Source organism: Cololabis saira, chromosome 3 (genome assembly GCF_033807715.1).
Source record: "Cololabis saira isolate AMF1-May2022 chromosome 3, fColSai1.1, whole genome shotgun sequence".
Taxonomy (NCBI): Eukaryota; Metazoa; Chordata; class Actinopteri; order Beloniformes; family Belonidae; genus Cololabis; species Cololabis saira.
The window spans coordinates 7,668,603-7,680,837 of record NC_084589.1 but is presented as its reverse complement, the minus strand read 5'-3'; the positions used below and the strand labels follow the sequence as shown (position 1 = coordinate 7,680,837).

Below are 12,235 nucleotides of genomic sequence, written 5' to 3'. Positions count from 1 at the left end.
GGGGTGATGTGGTCAGATTACTTGGTGCGGGTGATGATCCGGGCGCTCGAGTTCTGAACTAGTTGCAGAGTGTCTGAGTTTGGAAGGGAGGCCAGTGAGGAGGGTGCTGCAGTAATTGATACGGGATGTGACGAAAGAGTGGACCAGGATTTCAGTGATGGACGGAGTCTGGAGATGTTGCGGAGGTGGAAAAATGCAGTTGCAAATGAAAGGCTGCTGTCCAGGATGATGCTATGGCTCTTGACTTGGGAGGAGAAGGGAACCGAGAAGCCGTCGATGATGATGGGGGGAACAGGAGAGGGTTGTGACTTGGTGAGGGTGGATTTGGAGCCGATGAGAAGAGCCTCAGTTTTATTGCCCTTGAGTTTTAGAAAATCTTTGCTCATCCAGGTTTTGATGTCATTCAGACAGTTAGGGAAGTGGGAGGAATAGCAGCAGTGGGTTTGGAGGAGATATAGATCTGTGTGTCGTTGGCGTAGTAGTGAAAATGGACCCCGTGGTGACGGAGGATTGAGCCCAGGGGTAGGAGGTAGATACTCTACTCTGAGGTCGACCTGTGATGTCACTGTATCCTAACAGCTCGTTGAAACACATTTCTGCAGACTCAGGTGCCCCCAAACAAAAGGACCAGTTTAGGTGGTCATATACGATAATCATACAGAAACACTAAAGGAAAGTAATTATAGGAATAATTCAGCCTAATAAATCGATCTGATTAGAGTATGTTTAGTGAGAGAAAGCTGCTTGTGTTGTAAAAGTGCTTTGAGTGGTCCTTTTGACTGGAAAGATGCTGCATAAGCACATTGTTGTTGTTGAAAGAGTGTTTCCTTTAAGCATACATCGTTCTTTCCTGTTGGCCAGGCCTACAGTACATATTTGATGAAACGAGCTGGTAAATGGCTTGATATAAAATACACTGGACCCTGGACATCCATTAAGCTCTGCTGCCATCAGTCATTAGACAAACATGCTTTTCTTTTGTGGAGATTTTTGACCCTGATCCAATTTCTTTGGCATTGAGTATCTCCCTATCGAATACTCGCAGTTCCTAGATGCTAACTGTTGGTGGTTTTCCCAAAAATGTCAAGTAAACAACCTAATAACTGAAGGATGTAAGCATCTTGCATGACTGGACAGTGTAATGTTTGCCCGTGCAGTTAAGAAAAATGTGTTTTGTCATGTCAATAATCTTTTGAGTCTTAAAATCTTCCCATCGCTACGAACCGTTGACAATAGTGTGACTCCAGCATCAATCAGGTCACTCTAAACTAAGGATGCGCCATAGTTGGTCCCTCAGTCATCCAAGTATTTCCTTGTGCTTCCTTGCCAGCATTGTTCCTCTGGTTATAAAAGGAAGAGCCAGAAGAGAAGAACAAATAAGGAAGAGAAGAGCAAGGAGGCTTAGCACGACAGCTGTGCTTCTAAAACATTGGCACGACTCTCCACGCGTTAGTCCCTCTGCTCTGAAGGGCGTTTTTAATGCTCTGCTGTCCCTCCAGTGAAGTGAGAGTGAAACGGACCTGCGTGGGTTCAGGTGGTACTGCAGGAGTCCCAGCTGATCAAGTCCATCTCTGGAACGAGATGTGAGGAAATGTGGGGCGTCACACTTTCCAATGCTGAGTACATGGCACCAGGGACTAAACGCTGAGCCTGGACGGGGCTGCGTGTATCTGCGTCAGCATTTTCCTTTATACCGCCATAGCTTACTGTATCTGATGTCTGATGAAGTTCATTTGGGATGTTGTGTACAGACCAGTGGTCTGTCACACGGACCCGTATATGTGGGCCAAGGGATGAATATACAGCAATCCCTCACTATATCTTCACTTCCTGTGTCAATAACGTTGGTTGCTTAGCAACAATGCTGAGAACGGCCAATTCAGCAGCAGCCCAAGAGCGGGAGCCTTTGATGAATCGTTATACAGTTCTCAGATATAATCCATGGTGGCATGTCGGTTTAGAAGAATCTTTTTGCCCAGAAGAAAAAAGAGCGACAACGACTTCAATTCAATTTTATTTGTATAGCGTCTAATACAACAAAAGTTGTGTCTAGGATCTTTCCAGAGACCCAGAACATGAACCCCCGAGCAATTATTACATAAACAATGGCCGGTAAAAACTCCCCTAGTGGGAGGAAAAACCTTAAGTCAAACAGTGGCAAGAAAAACTCCCCTTTAGGAGGTACAAACCTGGACCAGGACCTGGATCATAAGGGGGTAGAAACCTGGACCAGGGCCTGGATCATAAGGGGGTAGAAACCTGGACCAGGACCTGGATCATAAGGGGGTAGAAACCTGGACCAGGACCTGGATCATAAGGGGGTAGAAACCTGGACCAGGACCTGGATCATAAGGGGGTAGGAACCTGGACCAGGACCTGGACCATAAAGGGGTAGAAACCTGGACCAGGACCTGGATCATAAGGGGGTAGAAACCTGGACCAGGACCTGGATTATAAGGGGGGTAGAAACCTGGACCAGGACCTGGATCATAAGGGGGTAGAAACCTGGACCAGGACCTGGATCATAAGGGGGGACCCTCCTGCTGAAGACCAGACTGGGGGGGGTCAGGGACGTCAGCAAGCACAGCAGACATCCACACAGGCAGGTGGAAGCAGCAGCGGGATAGCCGGGGGGGGGCGTGGGGGACCGCAGGCAGGTGGAAGCAGCAGCGGGATGGCCAGAGGGGGGCAGGCAGGTGGAAGCAGCAGCGGGATGGCCAAAGGGGGGGACCGCAGGCAGGTGGAAGCAGCAGCGGGATGACCAGAGGGCGGCGCAGGCCAGCACGCAGCTCCTCAAGCTCCGGCCTGCAAACATGCACAAAAGAGAAAAAAAGGGGGCCAGCACAAGAAACTACAGGAATGATGGACAAAAATGATGGCTATGAGATACTTAACTTTATGAATAAATAAAAATGGAAAAGGAGAAGAGAGGAAGCGAAGAGGAGAGGAGAAGAAGGGTGAGAGGCACCGCCCAGTGGATCATGTCGGTCCCCCCTGCAGCATAGGCCTATAGCAGCATATCTACCACCAAGCTATATTTGAGACTAACTATTATAGTCTTGTTCTATAGCTGCAACTATGACTACTGACTCTAACAGCGACCCATAACTGTGTTTTTCTCTGGAAAAACACACCTGCACCGTGGGCTTGAGAAGAAAAAGACACTATAGAGTGAGTCAAGATGCAGCAGCATCAGAAGAGCAGTGAAATACGTGCCAGTCACAATTTAAAAAAATAAAGGTTACTACTTTGCGGATTTCACCTATCACGGATTCTTTTTGGAACATAACCCCAGGAATTACTGTATACGTCTTCTGTATTACTGATTTGAAAATGAATTTTGTTTATTGCAGTAAATAAAACTGTTTGTTGATCACTGCTTTCCATCTGAGCTGAATGTCTGTGTGTGGCCTCTTTAGGCAGTCCTGGCCCACCAGGATGGACATGCACCAGGACATCGAGGACAGTTTGGCAGCTTCGTCCATCTCTCACGCCGGGGGCCCCCAGTCCCCCGCCCGCAGCGCAGAGAGCCTCCTCAACGGACACCGCTCCAAAGGCCTGCTGGAGCTGGGCCGGCGGGAGGACAGCTCGGTGACCGACTCGCCAGGACCCCCCCAGGTACGCCTGCAGCACCTGAAGCTGTTGAAACATCTTCCAATAAAACCAAACCAGATCCCAACTCTCAGCTTCAAAGAGGGGAAAATAACGTACTTAGCCCTAGGCCTGTGTTGAAAAAATCAATTTTCCGATTCTAAATCAATTCTCATATTAATTCCTAAATCCAAAATCGCTTGGTATGTCGTATGGGGCAGTGCCCCCTGCCCCGGGGCAGTGCCCCCTGCCCTGGGGCAGTGCCCCCTGCCCTGGGGCGGTGCCCCCTGCCCTGGGGCGGTGCCCCCTGCCCCAGGCGATGCCCCTGTCCCAGGGCGGCGCCCCTGCCCCAGGGCGGCGCCCCCTGCCCCAGGGCGATGCTCCTGTCCCAGGGCGATGCTCCTGTCCCAGGGCGGCTGCCCCTGCCCCAGGGCGGCTGCCCCTGCCCCAGGGCGGCTGCCCCTGCCCCAGGGCGGCTGCCCCTGCCCCAGGGCGGCTGCCCCTGCCCCAGGGCGGCGCCCCTGCCCCAGGGCGGCCCCCTGCAGATGCCGTATGTGTGATGACGGGCGGAGAACGTCAGGTTTGATGGGGTCGTTGACGTTTGGTTCTGATGTGTCTGTCTGCTTGTCCTTTGTTCTTGCAGGGAGCCTTCGCCGCCAGCTCGACCTCGGCCCCCGCTGCCGTCTCTGGGACCACCAGGGCGCCCGTCCCCTCCACTTCGGCCGCCCCCAAGCAAAGAATCTGCTTATTCAGGTCTGAACATCACAGGAAACATCTCAACAAACACCAGTTTGAACACGTGTGTGCTGTCCCCTCTGGATCTGCAGTAGCTCTATAATGACACACGTCTATATTTAGCTCGGTGCCGTCATCTGCCAACGACCCCACCTTTAGCATGAACTCCGATCAGATACGCCACCGTTAGATTGCAGCTCTCCACGTCACAGCCGCAACATCAGAAAATGCCACATGGGCCTACGTGTTGAAGTTGCCATGGTAACAGTAGATGTAACCGGAGCCGTCGTTGAGGCCTAAAGGTCAGAGAGGCTTGGAGTTTCCACAGCGTCATGCAGCCACACGTGTCTTGGTATCATCGTCAGTTCCTCTGTCTTTATCCACCAAGAAGGGAGATAATACGCGTCTGCCGTGATGATGCCAGGAAAGGGCAGAGACGGTGACGAGAGCAGTTACTGACATGACCTTGGTGTTTGGTGAAGTAGGGAATGCTGGGAAACCTTTACTTTACCTGGCTTCAACGTCATGGCTTGGTTACGCCACCTGAGCGGCACCAGCATCACTTCTGAGTCTTTAACGATGCACGCTGTCCTGTTTGACCTGAAGTAGCTAACAAGAAGCTGCTAAACAGTTTAGCAAGCTCGCTAATAGCGTTGCATTCCACCAAAGACGTGTGTGCGAAGACGCTCCCATTTACTACTACTCTCATTTACTACTACTATTTACTACTACTCTCATTTACTACTACTGTCATTTACTACTACTCTAATTTACTACTTCTGTCATTTACTACTACTCTCATTTACTACTTCTGTCATTTACTACTTCTGTTATTTACTACTACTCTCATTTACTACTACTGTCATTTACTACTACTCTCATTTACTACTACTGTCATTTACTACTACTCTAATTTACTACTTCTGTCATTTACTACTACTCTCATTTACTACTACTGTCATTTAATACTACTACTACTGTCATTTACTACTACTACTACTGTCATTTACTTGTCATTTTGCGGATGTGGGGACTCCGTGACCCTTGGGGTGTCCGCCGGGGTGGCCCCGGGGGCGGGTGGGGCCGGGTCCGGGGATCGGGCCTCCCCTGACCGGGGGGTGCACGGGCGGGCACGGCGGCGGGGTGGCACCATTTCCAGGTGTCTATGTCTTATGTTGTCAGTATGAATGGGGGGATGTTGGACCATTTCCCCCTCCGTCTGGGGGCTCCGGCGGCGCCGGGGGCGCCCGTGGAGGTACGTTGGGGCCCTGGCCCGGCTCGGAGGGCCGGCCCCCATCTACTGGATGGCCGGTGGGGGAACGCGGGTGTCTTACCAGGGCCGGCTTTGCTGGTCCTGCCTCCTGGCTTCGGCCTCCGCTCCCCTTCCTTCCCCCCCTACACGATTCATACGCACATAGGCTAAGGGGCGGGGGGTCCGGGTCGTGGGGGGCATTGTCCCGCGTGGCCCGGCACTCCCCGCCTCACGGTTTTAACAGCAAAGTAGACACTGCACATTCAACACTTAATAAATACATTTGACAAAGACACGTAGTTCGGGAGGGGGGGGGGGGGGTCGGTGTCAAATCGATACTTGGCCCTCCCCCTCCTTGTTTTTATGGCATTAATCACATGCACTCAACACCAGGGGCGGGAGGGGGTCCCACATCACCCGCGTTCCCTCACCGGCCTGGGATAGGTGGGTCGGGATACCCGGGCCTGGCGGGGCTCGCCGTGCAGCCTTCTGGCGGTGCTGGACCCCCCCGGGGAGGGGGAAACGGTGCGTGATTGTGTGTCTGTTACACTAATTACATTAATCAAACCCATCGAAATCTTTATCCTCTGTTTCTGCATTCATCCGAGCCTGATCGCGCTGACACCGGGAGAACTGATCAGCTGCGACGGCCAGAGCCCGCAGCTCTCTGGCCGCGCTGCAGCCGAGTCACTTTCCGTGCCGTGCGGCCCCTCGGAAATGATGCCGGCTTTTGCAAAAGCCCGAAAAACAGTCCAACCCAGCAGACACATCAGCCCACGCATCTACAATCCTTCAACAGTAAATGACGGAGCCCCTACGACCTCCCAGCCCGCGGGGAGGTCGGCTGCCGCTCGTTCCTCATCGGTCCTCGACGCGACGGCGGTTCCTCTGGCCCGCCTCTGGGGCGCAGCTCCCCCGGGAGCCGCGTCTCCTTCTCCTCCCTGTCCACTCCAGGTATCCCTCCACGGAGCCGCCGCCGGGCAATCACGGGCAATTCACGCTCTCATGGTGGTCCCTTCTACGTCCGCAAATCACGGGCAATTCACGCGCCCCCCTTCCCCCTTAACTTCTCCTGGTGGCCTCAATTACGTCCGCCTTATGGTTCCGCGTTAAATCGACGCAGCCCTACCCCGTAGGCTCTGCGTCGGTGTAACGCAGAACCATGAATCAGCCTTTAAATAATACAATGGGCGCATTGCGTCATTGGGCACGCGGTACTTTTTTTTTTTTTTAAATAAGACGTTTATATGCGCCTAATGGTCGCAAAAATACGGTACTACTGTAATTTACTACTACTACTACTGTCATTTACTACTACTACTACTGTCATTTAGCAGAGGCTTTTATCCAAAGCGGCTTACATCTGACACACACACACCATGTTGGCAGACCTGCAGTCCTGCTGTAGCTTATGGGGATCCTAATTAAACAATTAAACTATAGACACCACATACAGGATTCCCGAGAGCGGCTCGTAGATGCCAGCGAGCCGCGCGGCGCTGAGAGCCACAGTGTGCATCGCTGTGTGACGGCATCCTAACCTTGTTTGTGATTTTCAGGGTGGAAGAGGACGAGGAGGAGGAGGAAGAGCAGGAGCCGTCCCCCCTCCCAACGGTAATCCTGCGGAGGAAGCCCCCCTCCATCACCAACCGCCTCACCTCCAGGAAGAGCGCGCCCGTGCTCAACCAGATCTTCGAGGAGGAGGGCGAGTCCGACGACGACTTCCACACGGACGAGGGCCTGCCGCCCAAACTCAGCCGGCTCAAGATGAGCCTGGCCGGCGGCGGCGCAGGCAGCCTGGCCCCGGGGGCCGCGGGGGCCCCTGGCGCCCCCTCCTCCTCCTCGTCCCCGGGGGCCCAGCACAAGCGCTACCACCGCCGCAAGAGCCAGGGCCGGGGCTCGTCCTGCTCCAGCTCGGAGACCAGCGACGACGACTCGGAGAGCCACCGCCGCCGCCTGGACAAGGACTCGGGCTTCGGCTACGGCTGGAACCGCAGGGACAGCAGCGAGGGGGGGGACGGGGGGGGCAGCAGCTCGGGCCAGGGCAAGCCCCCGTCCCCGGGGGGGGGCTCCTCCGGCCCGGACAAGGACAGCCCTCCCGGCGCGGGCGGGGACACCGGAGGAGAGGGCGGCGGCGGCGGAGGGGGGGGCGGGCCGGGCGGAGGGGGCGGGAGGGGTCAGGACGGGCCCCCCAGCTGCTCCAACAGCAGCTCCCAGCCCTCCCTGTCCCTCCCCCGGGCCTCCCGCACCTCCAGGAGCCAGGAGCTGGTGGAGAGCCTGAAGCTCATGAGCCTGTGCCTCAGCCAGCAGCTGCAGGGCTCTCGCGGCGGGCGGGGGGGCCGCGGACGCCTCATCCTGGACCCCCGCGGCGTCAGGCTGTGCGTGGGCCCCACCATCACCCTCCCCACCACCACGGGCAGCCTCCGCACCAAGACCCAGGCCCCGGCCGGCCCCCACGGGCCCCCGGCGGGGCCCAACCTGGGCCTGAAGAGCGGCGTGCTGCAACTACCTCTCTGTGAGAAAACCATCTCCGTCAACATCCGGCGGGGGGGCGGCCCCAGAGACGCTCTGCTCTGCAGCTCCGCCCCCGCCAGCTGCTGCCAGGTCATCTGAACTCTGACCCCCCGGACCCCGGACCCCCCCCTCCAGCCTCGCTCCCTCATCCAGCTTGTAGCACCTTATAATGTCATCATTTCCTGAAAATGTAATAACGCCTGAAAATTTAATGAAATTTGCACTTAACTCAATCAAAAATGTAATAAAACCCAATAATGTAATAACTTCACCAATAATGTAATAAAATATCCTAACAGATATTTTAATAACATTTTTACCAATAATGTAATACTTTATTACATTATTGGGCATTTATTATATGGTACCCAAAGTCTGCAATTTAACCCAATAGTTATTCTGGTGTTTCAAATCCAGTGTATATAACATTCTTAGATACTTAAAACACAAAATGTAGAGCTCTGAACTGAAAATTAACATATATATTACATTATCTGTCAAGTATTACATTATCAGTTTTGAAAAAAAAAATAAAGACCCACCTGAAAATGTTCCCAAATAATAATAAATTCCCAATGTAATAAGGTATTACATTATCGGTAAAAATGTTATTACAATATCAGTCAGGATATTTTATTACATTATTGGTGAAGTTATTACATTATTGGATTTTATTACATTTTTGAATGAGTTAAATGCAAATTTTACTAAATTTTCAGGAAATGATTACATTATAGTAGCTACAAAGCGTTATCGCTCATCTTTTTAATTTGACTCAACTGCACTTTGACATTTTGAAGAATGTGCTTAAAGAACGAGGGACGGTTTAGAGTTGGGCTGCTCTGGGATTGAATTAGGAAGAATCTTGAGTAGAATTGGAACGATGACTCGTCATAGACCTGGGGAACATCCAAAAGAGTGTAAATATTGATGACTTTAATATTTCAGTTACTTTCAAGTCTGAAAATAATATGAGGAAGTTCTGTTGAGAATGAAGCCAGGTGATGAAGATGTGCCTGGAACCAGAGGTCAGAGGTCACCGGCTGCAGCTGCAGCTGCCCAGCACCGTTTGGTGAAGCCCCTCCCTCCCTCCCTCCAGCTCACAGATCCACATGTCTGAGGGTCCAGGTCTGGGAGACGAGGGGGGCGCGTGCACGTCTGCCATCCAAGCGCACGTGGGGACGGTCTGGGCCAACGTGGTGGCAAATGCTTGGCCGTTTTAATGGAGCGGCCAGGGAGTCTGGGATGCAGGGGGGTGTGGATAGATCTGTAGGCCTCACCTTCTCTGGGTCAACTCCGGCGCTGCTGCAGCCAGTAAAACGGGTGTAAATGCAGCGGATTGCATAGGATTCCTGTAGTCCAGGAACTAGTGGGGGGGGGGGCAGTGGGACACGTGCAGGTCGTCCCAGGTCAGTGCCTTACCTTCCCGCTGTCATCTCGGCTCCTTCTGACCTTAAAACCAGCTCCTAAGGCGACGCATCATCCCAGTGGAGCGTTGTTAGGGACTAGACCAACATGTTGAGGTAGGAACTCAGTCTCTAACACGTTACTTTGGGCTTGAAATGGAACCTTTTCCTCCCAGCTGAACGTGTTGATCCTTCCCTTAAAGAGTCCCAGCTCTCCTGTGAACGTGGCGTTGTTCCGTACACAGACTTCAGCTCCAGCGGGACTCCTCTCACACTGCCACTGCTTCCTGTGCTGGAGGAGCTGCACATCATCCAGCCATCCCTCTCCCGGGCCCCCCGGGGGCCGGGGGCCTGGTGGTCTCCCAGCGTGTCCATCACGGGGAACTCAGAGATAAGAGTCTGGACTCAGTCTGGACTCCTCCTTTCAAACCAGCCCCTTATCTGTCGGCCACAACCCTTTAAACCACCTCTGTGGAGGCGGAGAGGCGGGACACGTTCTGGTCTGTACGGAAGAGAAAGGGGCCAGGCAGGAGAAAAATAAAATAATATTTTGATTTTTTTTTCATTATGCACTTTGAGAAAAAAGTCGAAATGTCACGATTAATGTTGAAGTACAATTTCAGAAAGAAAAAAGTCTAAATGTGGAGATTAATTGTAAGTGTCTTTCCAATGTCACTAACTTGGTGGTGCATGTCGTTGCAATTTATTGACCGACGCCAGGCTTGGCTCTCACAAATCAACGTCCACGTTGCTTTTGTTTCGTTTATTTCTCCGGTCTTTAAGTCCAGCAAATACAACACCTCCGTTTGCTATTAAGTAGCCTATAATTTCACACTACTCTATCACCTCAGCCTCGCCTCAGCCACGGTCAAAAACTGTTTGCTTCCACCAAATGCTCACGTGGTCTCATTAACGGGGCTTAATAAATAAACTTCCACAGGAAAAAACATTTACAACAAAAATAAAGAAAACCCACATAGGAAAATGGCGAATAAAGTTGAGATGTTGAGAAAAAAGCCGAAATTTTGACTTTATTCACGAAATTTTGACTTTTTCTCGAAATTTTGACTTTTTTCTTGAAGTGCACAGTAAAAAAAAATAAATAAATTTTCTCCTGCATGGCCCTAATACTCTTCCGTAGTCCTGAGTGACGAGGAGAGGAGGATGTTTTTAGTCTGGATTGCCGCTGGGAGGAAGCTTCCCCCTCACCTGCCCCCCGTGCGCTTGGACACGCTTTGTGTATATAGAGTACGACGAAGAGTAAAAGTTTATTTTTTAAAACCTGTACAGTTTTTTTTGACGAGCCTGTGTGAATGTTTAAGTCTTTTCCCCTCCTTGGTGTGTGTGTGTGCGTGTGGGCACGTGTGTGTGTGTGTGTGTGTGTGTGTGTGTGTGTGTGTGTGTGTGAGTGAGCAGGAACCCAGGACAGATACGGGCGGGGGGGGGGTTAAACGGGGAACTTCTTTAAGGGCATTGGCAATAAGCTACAGCGCGCGTTGCAGCTATTTGTACAGAAACGTGTTCATTTTGCTTCATTTCTGTCTGTTTTTTTAAGTTCCAAACATGTGGCCTCTCCGGCTGCTCGACAAGAGAAGAAATCATTTTAACTATTTTTATTTGCTACTTTTTTGTTACCTGAGACTTGTCTGAAAGAACCAAATGTAAATAGAGTTGTAAATATGGTGCTCTCTCTCTCTCTCTCTGTCCGTGTGGAGCGGCCGGCGGGACCCCCGGGGCCCGGCGGAGGGCCAGGGGGCCGGCCGGCCCGACAGTGACTAGCCTTATCATCACTGTAGTAATAATGTTGGGTGTCTTAGCTAAAAAAGAAACTTGAACAAAGCTGGTGGAGGAAAGGCCAGGCAGCTTTGTTACCTTCAGGTGTCTGTGTCTCCTCAGCGTATCCAGGTGAACGATGTGCATGTGTTTCAGTGTGACGGAGAGATGCAGATATGTTACCGGACCAAAAAGAGCTGACGGGAACGTCCTGTGTATTATTCTGTACTTGGTACCTGTTGTCAGACGTTACATATAGCCATGGTAATATCCCAAATAAAAGTGGAAAGTTGTCTCTGCTGCCGGTCTCCGAGTCTTTGTTTGATTTATTTAGGATCCCCATTAGCAACAGCATTAACCATTCTGGGGTCCAACATACACACAACACACAAATTAACACTTAATACATAACAGACATACATTCTACATGACCAGGGCTCTGCAACCCGCGGCTCTAGAGCCGCATGCAGCTCTTTAGCGCCGCCCTAGTGGAGCTTTTTCAAAAATGTTTTTATAATCAGCAATATTAAAATAATAAAAGGCTTGCAATATTTCAGTTGATTTGTAATGAATCCAGAATGTATGACATTTTTGTTTTTTTAATTGCATTACAGAAAATAAAGGACTTTATCACAATATTCAAATTTTCTGAGACAGTCCTGTACATTATACATGACAAACAAGACAATAATAGACACAACTCCCTTAGTCACAATCAACACAATTCAATTCAATTCAATTTTATTTATATAGCGTCTAATACAACAGAGTTGTCTCTAGACGCTTTACAGAGACCCATACCCAGAACATGACCCCCGAGCAGATATTACATAAACACAGAGGATAAAACTAAATCACCATCATTCTCAGACATAAATACATAGAAATGAAATAAAATAAAACACCTTCATAAACAATACCTGCCTGAAATGACCTTATCTTACAATTCTTGACCACTTTTCAC

General features: G+C 51.1%; 1 protein-coding gene across 1 annotated transcript in view; it reads left to right on the top strand.

Moving 5' to 3' along the window:
• Positions 1-8,238, top strand: part of LOC133440848 (SNF-related serine/threonine-protein kinase-like) — a 43,769-nt gene extending 35,531 nt beyond the window's left edge. Inside the window, exons 6-8 of the mRNA XM_061718175.1 lie at positions 3,420-3,618; positions 4,235-4,344; positions 7,138-8,238. Of these exons, the coding sequence (XP_061574159.1) occupies positions 3,420-3,618; positions 4,235-4,344; positions 7,138-8,191 (1,363 nt within the window). The 3' untranslated portion in view covers positions 8,192-8,238. The remainder of the gene's footprint in view (positions 1-3,419; positions 3,619-4,234; positions 4,345-7,137) is intronic.
• Positions 8,239-12,235: the final 3,997 nt, after the last annotated feature.